Source organism: Nycticebus coucang, chromosome 10 (genome assembly GCF_027406575.1).
Source record: "Nycticebus coucang isolate mNycCou1 chromosome 10, mNycCou1.pri, whole genome shotgun sequence".
In the NCBI taxonomy this organism is placed as follows: domain Eukaryota; kingdom Metazoa; phylum Chordata; class Mammalia; order Primates; family Lorisidae; genus Nycticebus; species Nycticebus coucang.
Window position 1 is genome coordinate 118,377,115 of NC_069789.1, and position 12,507 is coordinate 118,389,621.

Genomic DNA, 12,507 nt, shown 5'->3' on the forward strand with positions numbered 1-12,507 from the left:
GGAGTGTCCACCCTGGGGTGAAATGGACAAGTGGTGTTTAGATCCTGAAGCCAGAGACTGTGGGAGCTATCACAAGAGCCAGTGAGCCAGGGGGGACAGCAGGAGGAGGGGCTCCTGGCCTCTGGTGGCTCACATCTCCCCAGTCTGGAAGGTTTTGGTCAGGCCAGATCCTGAATCTTCCCCTGGCTCCGCCTCTTACCCGCTGGTGATTACAGTTCATCAGCGTCTGCTATTCCCTGAGACGGGGACATTGTGAATGGCCTAAAGGCATCTGTGAGCCCAGTGACAGCTTGAGTCAGCAGTGGCTGCTGCCAGGACCTCCAGAAAGAGGTGTCTAGAGCTGGACTTGCCATGTTGGGGGCTAAAGCAACTGGAGAGGGAGGGGGAGGCAGCAGAGCCTGTGACCAGGAGTGCCACTCAGTCCTGGGGCAGTGGTACGTACATGCCTCTATATTTTCATCTGTGAAATAGTCCTGGTAGTAACACTATCTCCTTGGTGGTTGTAAGTTCCTAAATAAGACAGACAACTTAGAGCAGTGCAGGAAAGCTCCATAAGCATCAGCCACTGGCCTGTTGGAGCCCCTGCTCTCCTCCGCAGCCCACTGGGAGGTCCTTAGGAGAGGAGGTTCTGAGGCTCTCAGAGGTAAGAGATGAGGAGCCATTCACCCGGTGGGCTGCTGTGGGGTCCAAGAAGACTGGTGGTGGATGTAGTGGCCACTTACCCCTCCCTCCTCTGTTCTTTCTCAGGTGACACTGGAAACTGGTACTCCAGTGATGAGGACGAGGGTGGGAGCAGCGTTACCTCCATCCTTAAGACCCTGAGGCAGCAGACATCTAGCCGACCCCAGGCTTCAATCGGGGAGCTGAGCAGCAGTGGTCTGGGGGACCCCCGCCTCCAGAAGGGACATACCACAGGAGGCCGGCTGGCTGACCCTCGTCTTAGCCGGGACCCCAGACTTACCCGCCATGTTGAGGCTTCCAGCGGGTCAGGCCCAGGGGACTCAGGGCCTTCAGATCCTCGTTTGGCTCGTGCCCTACCCACTGCCAAGCCTGAAGGCAGCCTTCATTCCAGCCCCTCAGGCCCTGGCAGCTCCAAAGGGTCTGGGCCCCCTCCCACAGAAGAGGAGGAAGGAGAGCGAGCTTTGCGGGAGAAGGCTGTGAACATTCCCCTGGACCCCCTCCCTGGGCATCCTCTGCGGGACCCAAGATCACAGCTGCAGCAGTTCAGCCACATCAAGAAGGATGTGACCCTGAGCAAGCCAAGCTTTGCCCGTACTGTGCTCTGGAACCCAGAGGATCTGATCCCCTTGCCCATCCCCAAGCAGGATGCAGCTCCCCCAGTGCCCGCCGCCCTGCAGTCCATGCCTGCCCTGGACCCCAGGCTGCACCGTTCTACCACCACAGGGCCTCCCAATGCCCGGCAGCGCCCAGGTACTTCCACGGACCCCAGCACATCCAGCTCCAACCTCCCCGACTTTGAACTCCTCTCACGCATCCTCAAGACTGTCAATGCCACCGGCACCTTGGTGTCCCCTGGCTCAAGTGACAAGCCCAGTGACCCCCGAGTACGGAAGCCCCCCACTGACCCTCGGCTGCAGAAACCAGCAGACTCAGCCTCCTCCCGGGCTGCCAAGCCTGGCCCTACCGAAGTAATCTCTCCAGCTGGTAGCCCCAGTGGGGAGTCCTCCCCGCCAGCCACGGCTCCCTATGACCCACGTGTACTAGCAGCTGGGGGGCTGGGTCAGGGCAGTGGGAGTGGGCAGAGCAGCGTGCTGAGTGGTATCAGCCTCTACGACCCAAGGACTCCCAACACAGGTGGCAAAGCCACAGAGCCTGCTGCTGACATGGGGGCTCAGCCCAAGTGCCCCGAGGGCAATGGCAAAAGCTCGGCATCAAAGGCCAAGGAGCCCCCTTTTGTCCGCAAGTCTGCTCTGGAACAGCCAGAAACGGGAAAGGCTGGTGCTGATGCGGGTGCAGCCACGGCCACAGACAGATACAACAGTTATAACCGGCCCCGGCCCAAGGCTGCTGCAACCCCTGCTGCCACCACGGTCACCCAACAACCAGAGGGTGCCCCACCCCAGCCTGGGGTACACAACCTGCCGGTGCCCACCCTCTTTGGGACTGTGAAGCAGGCACCCAAGACAGGAACAGGAAGCCCATTTGCTGGTAATAGCCCAGCCCGTGATAGTGAGCAGGATGCAGGGTCCCTGAAAGATGTTTTTAAAGGCTTTGACCCCACTGCCTCCCCCTTTTGCCAGTAGTGTTAAGCCAGAGCCAGGATCCCCTCCACTCCCCCTCTGAGGGTGATATTTAAGGGCAGCAGCTGGAGTTGGGCACTCCCCCCTCTGAGGGTGATATTTAAGGGCAGCAGCTGGAGTTGGGAACTTGGGGGACAGGGTAAAGTCTGGGTGTTCTTCCTTCCTTCCTTTTTTTTTTTTTTTTTTGTTTTGAGTAGTACTACTTTCTTTGAGACTTATAAATTGTATATAACCATCTTCAGTTCTGGTCAGTGCTGCAGGGCTCCCAGGCTCCCGGAGAAAACCAACTTCTGCCCGTGAACAGTTCTGAGTGCTCTGGGCCTCAGCTCCAGAGGGCACTGCCTGGCCAGGCCTCCCTGAGGTTGGGGGCCCATTGGGTTTTCTGGGCAAAGCTTGGCCCTTTCCTTCCAGGACAAAGGGAACAGTAAGCATCTGAGAAGACACTGAACATTACTCACCCCGCGCCCCTGAGCAAAGAGATGTGGGACCCAGATCACAGCAGGACCAGAGTGGAAGCAGGCCTGGGCATTTAGAACCCCAGGTGCACTGCCCCTGTCGATTCAGCACTGGAAGAGATGGAGAAAGTGAAAATGAATCAGAGGAAAAAGTGTCCCCGGGGGGCCCTGGGAGCTCCCTGGCACTTCCCTGCTCTTGTTTCTCTGGATTGGTACATGAGTCCCTTTCTGCCACCCTCCATCCAGAGTTCATCCTGAAAACCAACACCCTCCACCCTGTGGCAGATGCCAAGGTGAGAGGTGGACCTGGAGGCAGCAGGGGCCGGCGTGAGTTTGCAGCCCTCTGAGCATGCATTTTCTGTCAGTATTAACCCGCCCGTCCTGTCAGGACCACATCCTCCCCCCATGTTGGGGTCTGCCCTGGTCCTCAGAAGCCACGGTGCCCAGTGTTTCCTCACTGTGGGCCCTCGCCCCTGGAGACAGCTCAAGGATCCGAGGTGTAGCCACTCTTGCAGGCCTCTGACAGAGGGAGCCCTGGAGTGGCTCTTTAGCCAAGTGTTTGTTCCTTCTCTGCTTTTCTCACACCTCCTCAGCTGTGTTATGTGCAGGACACAGGTATTGGTGTGTTTGTTTTCCTCTCCCAGGCTGACACGCAGCTTCAGAGGCATGTCACAATGTTGGATTTGCCAGAAAGAGGGCCTGAGAGGGTAGGAGTCTGCAGCCAGGGCAGGCGATGGGGCACACTGGACCCTTTCCAAGAGAGAGACCAAGACCCCATTGGAGGAAGGAGGGACGGAGGGCTGTGTCCTCCCCTCCTGCAGCTGAGCCGAGACAGTTGAAGTGTCTGCTTGGCAGCTTCTATCTCCTCCCTTCCTGTGCTTTCCCACCCTGGCTGAGGTCCAGCCTCATCCACAGAGCCCAGAGGAGGCCCACCCCGTGAACATGACCTACGGGGACTGGCCTCAGGGGAACTGGGCAGAGCCTGTAGGTTCTGCCTCTGGGTCACTTTCATGGCCCTAGGAAGTTTGTTTCCTTGTGGGTCCATCTCCTGCCTGTCTCTCCTGGTCCTGTCGCCTGGCTGAAGACCTTGGTCTCTTTCTTGCTGACACTGAGGAGACCTGGTCACCAGCCCAAGGACTTCCCCTCTCACCTCTTTTCGGTGGGAGATAAACAAGGCTACTAGACCACCCCACCCCCACCCCATAAAGAGAAAAAAATGAAAAACTCAATTACTTTGGGGCCCAGAGAGCCCTGCGCTCAGTGCGTGATCAGGTTGGTTGGTTTGTATTTTTGTCTTTTTTGTTTTTCATTTTTTGTTTTTTGTTTTTAAGCAATCATTAATGAGATTTGTCTTCAGCCACCAGTGTTGGCCTTGCAGCAGAGGGCTGCAGCCCTTGGTGTTTGTAAAATAAGTAAGAATACACAGTGTGACAGTGTTTGGGGTTTTTTTCTCCTTTTGAGAATTTTCTTTTATAAGAGAAAAATTAAATATTTTTTAAAACCGAAATCTGTGGATGAAATAGAAGCTGGAACCCTCCTCTTGGAACATTCAGCCTAAGAACCTCATGGGACTATGAATTCACCCGAAGTTTTCATTTGCCATCAGGCCGAGCTTTTAAAGAAAATTTGTTCTCTAACCAGGATTGTAACAAAAGTGTAAATACTATTTCAGAGTTGAAAGTTGAAGGTGCAAATATGTATATAACGTACTGTATTTTTACAATGATTGCCGCATGACTCTACTCCATCCCCCTTTTTGTACTCCATACCTGTCTTCCAGAAATGTCACCTGCCTTTTCTCCTGTGGTCTCTTAATCCAATAATTGTATTACTGCCATTAAAGGATGCAGTTATTTTAAAAAGCCTGTGAGTCTACTCTCTCCCAGTGGTCCAGACTATCCCTGACCTGGACATTAACAAGGAGGATGGTGGAGGCAGCCAGGGTGAAGCCTGGACCTGTTCTGTCCACAGTGTCTCCGCACAGCCTATGCTTTTTTTAGTGACTGGCTGCAGTTATCTGCTAGCAACTGCACCCCAAGGTTCCTGAGCTCCCCCTCTGGGGTCAGTCTCAGCATTTGAGACCCAGAGGTGGCCTGTGTAGAGCTCATGAGGAAAGGCCAATGATGAACACAAGCTAGACACCGGGCTGGCTTCCGCAGGTGTGAAGAAGGGCTTTATCAGGTCTTCCCTGAGGAAGCAATGTCAGGCAGGGGGTGTAAAGAGTGGGCAGCACTCAGCCTGGAGAGTGGCCTGGTCTCCCCAAGTGGTTTCTGGCCTCCATTTCAGTGGGCCTGTGTGCATTTTCCTTGCTGCTGTACTCATTATCAAACTTAATGGCTTAAAACAACACAAAATTTTTTGATACAGCCTGAAGGTGTTGCCCTGGGTAGAGTACCGTGGGATTACAGCTCACAGCAACCTCCAACTCCTGGGCTCAAGCGATTCCCCTGTCTCTGCCTCCCAAGTAGCTCAGATTACAGGCGCCTGCCACAACCCCCAGCTATTTTTTTGGTTGCAGCTGTCATTGTTTGGTGACGCCCGGGCTAGATTCAAACCTGCCAGCTCAGGTGTATGTGGCTAGCACCTTAGCCACTTGAGCCACAGGTGCCCAGCCAACAACAAATTTGTTAGCAGTTCCAGAAGTCAGAACTATGACAGCTTCTTACTACATTAATGTGAAGCTGTGCCAGGACTGCATTTCTTTTTCTTTTTAGAGACAGTCTCACTTTTGTCACCCTCGATAGAGTGTGTGGCATCACAGCTCACGGCAACCTCCAACTCCTGGGCTAGGCGATTCTCTTGCCTCAGCCTCCCAAGTAGCTGGGCCTACAGATGCCCACCACAATGCCCGGCTATTTTTTGTTGCAGTTTGGCCAGGGCCAGGATTGAACCCACCACCCTCAGTATTTGGGGCTGGTGCCCTACCCACTGATCCACAGGTGCTGCCCAATTTTTTTTTTTTTTTTTTTTGAGACAGAGTCTAACTGCGTCGCCCTGGGTAGAGTGCTTGCTGTGGTGTCATAGCTCACAGCAACCTCAAACTCTGGGGCTTAAATGATGCTCTTGCGGGTGGTGTCTGTGGCTCAAAGGGGTAGGGCACCAGTCCCATATGCCAGAGGTGGCAGGTTTAAACCCAGCCCCGGCCAAAAAAAAAAAAAAAAAATGATGCTCTTGCCTCAGCCTCCCAAGTAGCTGGAACTACAGGCGCCCGCCACAGTACTACTTTTAGTAGAGACAGGGTCTTGCTCTTGCTCAGGCTGGTCTCAAACTCCTGAGCTCAGGCAATATACCCACCTTAGTCTCCCAAAGTGCTAGGATTACAAGCGTGAGCCACCACACCTGGCCAACACTGCATTTCTTTTTGGAACAGAGAATATTTTCTTGTGCTTTCCAGTTTCTAGAGAATACCTGCATTCCTTGGCTCATGGCCCCTCCCCTCATCTCCAAAGCCTGCAACATTCCCTCTCTGGCCACACCTGGGAAAGGCTCTCCGCTTGTAAGGATCTGTGTGATTAGGTTGAGCCCATCTGGGTAACAGAGGCTGGTCATGTCTTCAAAGTCTCCTTTCCCATCAAAGTCCCCTTTCCCATGTAAATTACATATTCACAAGATGAAGGGCTTCATGGGGATTAGGACAAGGAACTCTCTGGAGGGCCATTTTGCCTTTTAATTGGCATCCCCTCAGAGGAGGGGTCTCATTGCCCACACCCTAGCTGCTGGTCTAAGCAGGTAAAGTGTACTTACATAGAGTTCTATCTTTGAGTATCTTCCAACCCATCTATAATACACTGAGCAAGGATGATTTCACCTATAACACAAAACTCCAGCTCGGCTGGTCAAACAGGCAGGCTCTATCATCTCACGGAGGAATGTTGGTAGGGCCATTCCAGGGCTGGTAGAGTTGGGCGAATTTTCCGGGGTTCTGCCAGTCTTTGCATCCCACCAGCCTCTGCATATCAGCAGCAACCCTCATTGCAGAATGGTGAGAACATCTCCCCAGCTTCACCTTCTTTCCCCACCAGGCGCAGAAGCAGAAAGGGAATTGTTCCTCTCCTGTACTTTTGTATGAGCAAGGAAGTACTTCCCAGAATCCCTGCAGCAGACTTTGCTTCAGCTCTTAGTCGGGATCAAATTGTGTGCCCTTTCCTGCCTCAGACGCTGGCAAGAAGGGCATAGAAATCTCACAATTACTTTTTAGACTTAAAGACTTCAAGACCTGAGCTGGGAGGGCATCACCATCATTTCATCAAAGTGCTTGGGCCATGCACAACTCAGCCCCAGATGCTCTAGCCAGCATGGGGGTACAGTAGAGGTGTCCAGCTGGCTGGGCAAGGTGAGTGAGGGTCGCTAGAGGAAGGAAGACAGTGCCTGGAGCCAGAGAGGCTGCATGTCCTGCAAACTGAACACTACAGAACAATTTTTTTTGTTTGTTTTGAGACAGAGTCTCCTTTTATAGCCCTCAGTAGAGTGCTGTGATGTCATAGCTCACAGCAACTTCAAACTCTTCAGCTCAAGGATCCGCACCCGCCACAACGCCCAGCTATTTTTTGTTGCAGTTATCATTGTTGTTTAGCTGGCCCAGGCCGGGGTCGAACGGGCCAGTCTAGGCCCCTGTGCTACCAGTGCCGAGCTGCTTCTGCCTGTTTCATTGACTCAACTTGAGTCACCTGCCCCGCCTAAAGCAAAGGGGACGGGGACTGCAGTTCTACCGTATGGCCAGAAGGCGGCACTAATGTCAACCTGGTGGGCCGCCCAGCCAGCCCCGCCCCTCCGGCCTCAGCTTCTCCAAGTTCTCCCTGCCCCTTCCCATCCATTTTTCCCCTTGCATCTCCTCTGTTGAAGTCTGCATTTCAGAGACTTCAGGCAAGTCTCTGAGTCACGCGGGAAGCACAACCTTGACATTCGCTATTGACCCTGGGGGGTGCCCAAGATGGTTTGGCTCCAAAGTGCAGCTGCTCATTTTGTCAAAATTACAGTGTAGTGACTAAGATAAAGAAATGGCTAGCCGGGTGTGGTGGCGGGCGCCTGTAGTCTCCCAGCTCCTGGGGAGGCTGAGGCAGGAGAATCGCCTAAGCCCAAGAGCTGGAGGTTGCTGTGAGCTGTGATGCCACAGCACACTACCCAGGGCGGCAAAGTGAGACTCTGTCTCTAAAAAAAAAATAGAAAGAAATGGCCACAACCTTGACTGTGATAGAACCTGGAGAAACTTAGTAACAAATGTATTATTCAGGGTTCTGCAGAGAACCAGAACCAACAGGATATATATATAACCATACAGAAAGACATAGATAAATAGACAGATCTCGGGTGGCGTCTGTGGCTCAGTGAGTAGGGCGCCGGCCCCATATACCGAGGGTGGCGGGTTCAAACCCAGCCCCGGCCAAACTGCAACAAAAAAAATAGCCAGGCGTTGTGGCGGGTGCCTGTAGTCCCAGCGCCCAAGAGTTAGAGGTTGCTGTGAGTCCTGTGACATCATGGCACTCTACCAAGGGCAGTACAGTGAGACTCTGTCTCTACAAAAAAAAAAATAGATCTCAATCCAGGCCTACATATACTTATCTAAGTCTATGTATGTGCTATCCAGATCGAGATCTATTATATATATCTACACATGTCTGTGTCTCTGTATGTGTGTGTATATACTAGACATGCAGTATCCATGGGGCATAGGTTCCAGGACTTCTAGCAGATACTAAAATTCACAGATGCTCAAGTCCCTAATATAACATGGTATTTGTATATAACCCACACACATCGTTCCATATACTTTAAATTATCTCTAGATTGCTTATAATACCTAACGCTGTGTAAATGGTAGTTGTATTGCATTGTTCAAAGAATAATAACAAAGAAAAAAAGTCTGTTCATGCTCAGTACAGATGTAACCATCCTTTTCCCCTCAAAATTTTCTTTCTTTCTTTCTTTTTTTTTTTCAGAAACAGAGTCTCACTTTATCACCCTTGGTAGAGTACTATGACATCACAGCTCACAGCAACCTCCAACTCCTGGGTTTAGGCAATTCTCTTGCCTCAGCCTCCCCAGTAGCTAGGACTATAGGCATCTGCCACATTGCCCGGCTATTTTTTTTGTTGCAGTTTGGTCGGGGCTGGGTTTGAATCCACCACCATCGATATATGGGGCCGGAGCCCTACTCACTGAGCCACAGGCACTGCCCATACCTGGCTATTTTTTTTGTTGTTGTTGTTGCAGTTTGGCTGGGGCGGGGCTAGAACCTGCCACCCTCAGTACACAGGGCTGGAGCCCCACTCACTCTAGCCACAGGTGCCGCCCATGCCCAGCTATTTTTTTTTTTTTTTTTTTTTTGGTAGAGACAGAGTCTCACTGTACCGCCCTCGGGTAGAGTGCCGTGGCATCACACGGCTCACAGCAACCTCTTAACTCTTGGGCTTACGCGATTCTCTTGCCTCAGCCTCCCGAGCAGCTGGGACTACAGGCGCCCGCCACAACGCCCGGCTATTTTTTTTTTTTTTTTTTTTCTTTTGGCCAGGGCTAGGTTTGAACCCACCACCTCCGGCATATGGGACCGGCGCCCTACTCCTTGAGCCACAGGCGCCACCCTCCCGGCTATTTTTTGGTTGCAGTTTGGCCGGGTTTGGGTTTGAACCACCCTCGGCATATGGGGCTGGCGCCCTACTCACTGAGCCACAGGCGCCGCCCATGCCCAGCTATTTTTAAAGTCAGGGTCTCACTCTTGCTCAGGCTGGTCTCAAACTTCTGCACTCAAGCAACCTACCTGCCTTGGCCTCCCAGAGTGCTGGGATTACAGCCTTGAGCCACCACACTCGGCCTCTAGCTAATTTTTCTATTTTTATTTATTTATTTATTTATTTATTTAAGACAGAGTCTCACTTTGTCAGCCTTGGTGAGAGTGCTGTAGTGTCATAGCTCACAGCAACCTCAAACTCTTGGGCTTAAGCAATTCTCTTGCCTCAGCCTCCCAAGTAACTGGGACTATAGGTGCCCACCACAATGCCTGGCTACTTTTAGAAGAGACAGGGGGCTCAGTACATGTAGCTCAAGTGGCTAAGGCACCAGCCACATACACCAGAGCTGACAGGTTCAAATCCAGCCCGGGGCCTACCAAACAACAATGACAACTACAACCAAAAAATAGCCAGGCAGGGTGGCGCCTGTGGCTCAAGGAGTAGGGCGCCCATCCCATATGCCAGAGGTGGCAGGTTCAAACCTAGCCCCAGCCAAAAACCAAAAAAAAATAGCCAGGCATTGTGGTCTGGAACTCCTGAGCTCAAGCAATCCACCCACCTCAGCCTCCCAGAGTGCTAGAATTATAGGCAAGAGCCAGCATGCCTGGCTCAGGCTAGTTTTGAATTCTAGCCCTCAAGGGATCTATCTTCCCACCTTGGCCTTCCAGAGTGCTAAGATTACAGGTATGCGCCACTTTGCCCTGCCTGTTTACTGACTTATACCAAATGTGTAGCTCAATGCTGGTAGAGAATTAGTGCTCGGTAACCACTTGATGAACAAGTGAAAGAATGAGGATACATTGTATGGCATAGTGGACAGCAATCTGGAGTTGAACATGTTTAATTAGCGTTATGATTTAGGGCAAGTTTTTTTTTTTTTTTTTTGTAGAGACAGAGTCTCACTGTGCCACCCTCGGGTAGAGTGCCGTGGCGTCACACGGCTCACAGCAACCTCTAACTCTTCGGCTTACGCGATTCTCTTGCCTCAGCCTCCCGAGCAGCTGGGACTACAAGCGCCTGCCACAACACCCGGCTAAGGGCAAGTTTTTTTAACCTTCTCTGCTTCCTTTGTAAAATGGGGATAATAATGGTGCCTCTCCTAGCATTATTTTGAGGATTTAATGAGATTACCCATGTAAGGCAATAGGACCAAGTGGGGTGGGACACATGGTCATTGCTCAAGGAATATTAACTTTTATTACCTCACATCTCTGAGATTCACTGTTTTCCTCTGTAAAATAGGGAACATTCTCAGCCCTAACTTCTAGGGTTACAATGAGGATTAAAAGACATTATGTATTTAATGTGCCCAGCACAATTCCTGGTATTGAAAAGGCCACTAGTAAATGTTTGTTATTATCATTGACTGAGTCTCCCACCTATATTGGTGGAGGGATATAGAGATGTGTCAATCAAGAATCCAGTCCACTGACCAGTTAGATGAAAATATTTCAAATTGTGGGCAGCACCTGTGGCTTAGTGAGTAGGGCACCGACCCCATATACCGAGGGTGGTGGGTTCAAACCCAGCCCCGGCCAAACTGCAACAAAAAATAGCCGGGCGTTGTGGCGGGCGCCTGTGGTCCCAGCTACTGGGGAGGCTGAGGCAAGAGAATTGCCTAAACCCAGGAGCTGGAGGTTGCTGTGAGCTGTGATGGTACAGCACTCTACCAAGGGCAATAAAGTGAGACTCTGTCTCTACAAAAAAAAAAAGAAAGAAAATATTTCAAATTGTATATAAAACCAGCACATTGTACCCCGTGATTGCATTAATGTACACAGCTATAATTTAATACAAAAATAAATAAATAAATAAATAAGAATCCTAGCCGGGCGTTGTGGCAGGCGCCTGTAGTCCCAGCTACTTGAGAGGCTGAAGCAAGAGAATCGCTTAAGCCCAGGAGTTGGCGGTTGCTGTGAGCTGTGTGATGCCACGGCACTCTACCGAGGGCCATAAAGTGAGACTCTGTCTCTACAAAAAAAAAAAATAATAATAAGAATCCATCAGGAAGCTCTAAAAATAAATAAATAAATAAATAAATAAATAAAAAGAATCCATCAGGAAGCTCTAAACCTGATGGCAGAGACAGTTATTTATAGCGATCGTATAACACAGTGTAGTAAGGGTAATATGAAGCCACTGTGGATCTAGCACAGAACCAGGCTGCTGGTGTTTCCCTATGGAATCCGCTCTCATTTCCCTCCACAGTTAGACCAGAGGCTTAGACCTTAAAAGAAAGTAGAATTGTTTGTAGCAGAGAAAACTGGAAACAACCTAGGTATTCAAGAATAGAATTCAGGATCAATCACTGGTAGTACCTGCTTATAATGTGTCAGTTATGAACTATTAAATATAAAGTGTGAAGGAGAAGATGGGAACTGGCTAGGGGATAGGTTTTTTTTTTTTTTTTGGCCGGGGCTGGGTTTGAACCCGCCACCTCCGGCATATGGGACCAGCACCCTACCCGCTGAGCCACAGGTGCCGCCCGGCTTTTTTTTTTTTTTAAGACAGAGTCTCACTTTGTTGCCCTCGGTAGAGTGCAGTGGTGTCACAGCTCACAGCAACTTCCAACTCCTGGGCTTAAGCGATTCTCTTGCCTCAGCCTCCCAAGTAGCTGGGACTACAGGCGCCCTCTACAACGCCCAGCTATATTTTGTTGCAGTTGTCATCGTTGTTTTAGCAGGCCCGGCCGGGTTCAAACCCACCACCCTCAGTGTATGTGGCTGGCACTGTAACCACTGTACTACAGGCGCCCAGGCCATTTTTCTTTTCTTTTTTTTTTTAAATAGAGTCCCCCTCTGACACCCAGGATAAAGTTCAGTGGCAACATAGCTCACTGGAACTGCAAACTCCTGGGCTCAAGTAATTCTCCTGACTAAGCCTCTGGAGTAGCTGGGACTACAGGAGCGCACTACCACAACTGTTTAAGTTTTCATTTCATTTCTTTTTTTTTTTGAGACAGAGTCTTACTTTGTTGCCCTCAGTGTAGTACTATAGTGTCCCAGCTCACAGCAACCTCCAACTCTTGGGCTTAAGCAATTCTCTTGCCTCAGCCTCCCAAGTAGC

General features: G+C 50.9%; 1 protein-coding gene across 1 annotated transcript in view; it reads left to right on the plus strand.

The window, feature by feature from the left end:
• Nucleotides 1-4,578, plus strand: part of ZC3H4 (zinc finger CCCH-type containing 4) — a 51,768-nt gene extending 47,190 nt beyond the window's left edge. Inside the window, 1 exon segment of the mRNA XM_053606782.1 lies at nucleotides 748-4,578. Coding sequence (XP_053462757.1) covers nucleotides 748-2,264 — 1,517 coding nt within the window. The 3' untranslated portion in view covers nucleotides 2,265-4,578.
• The last annotated feature ends 7,929 nt before the right edge of the window (nucleotides 4,579-12,507 follow it).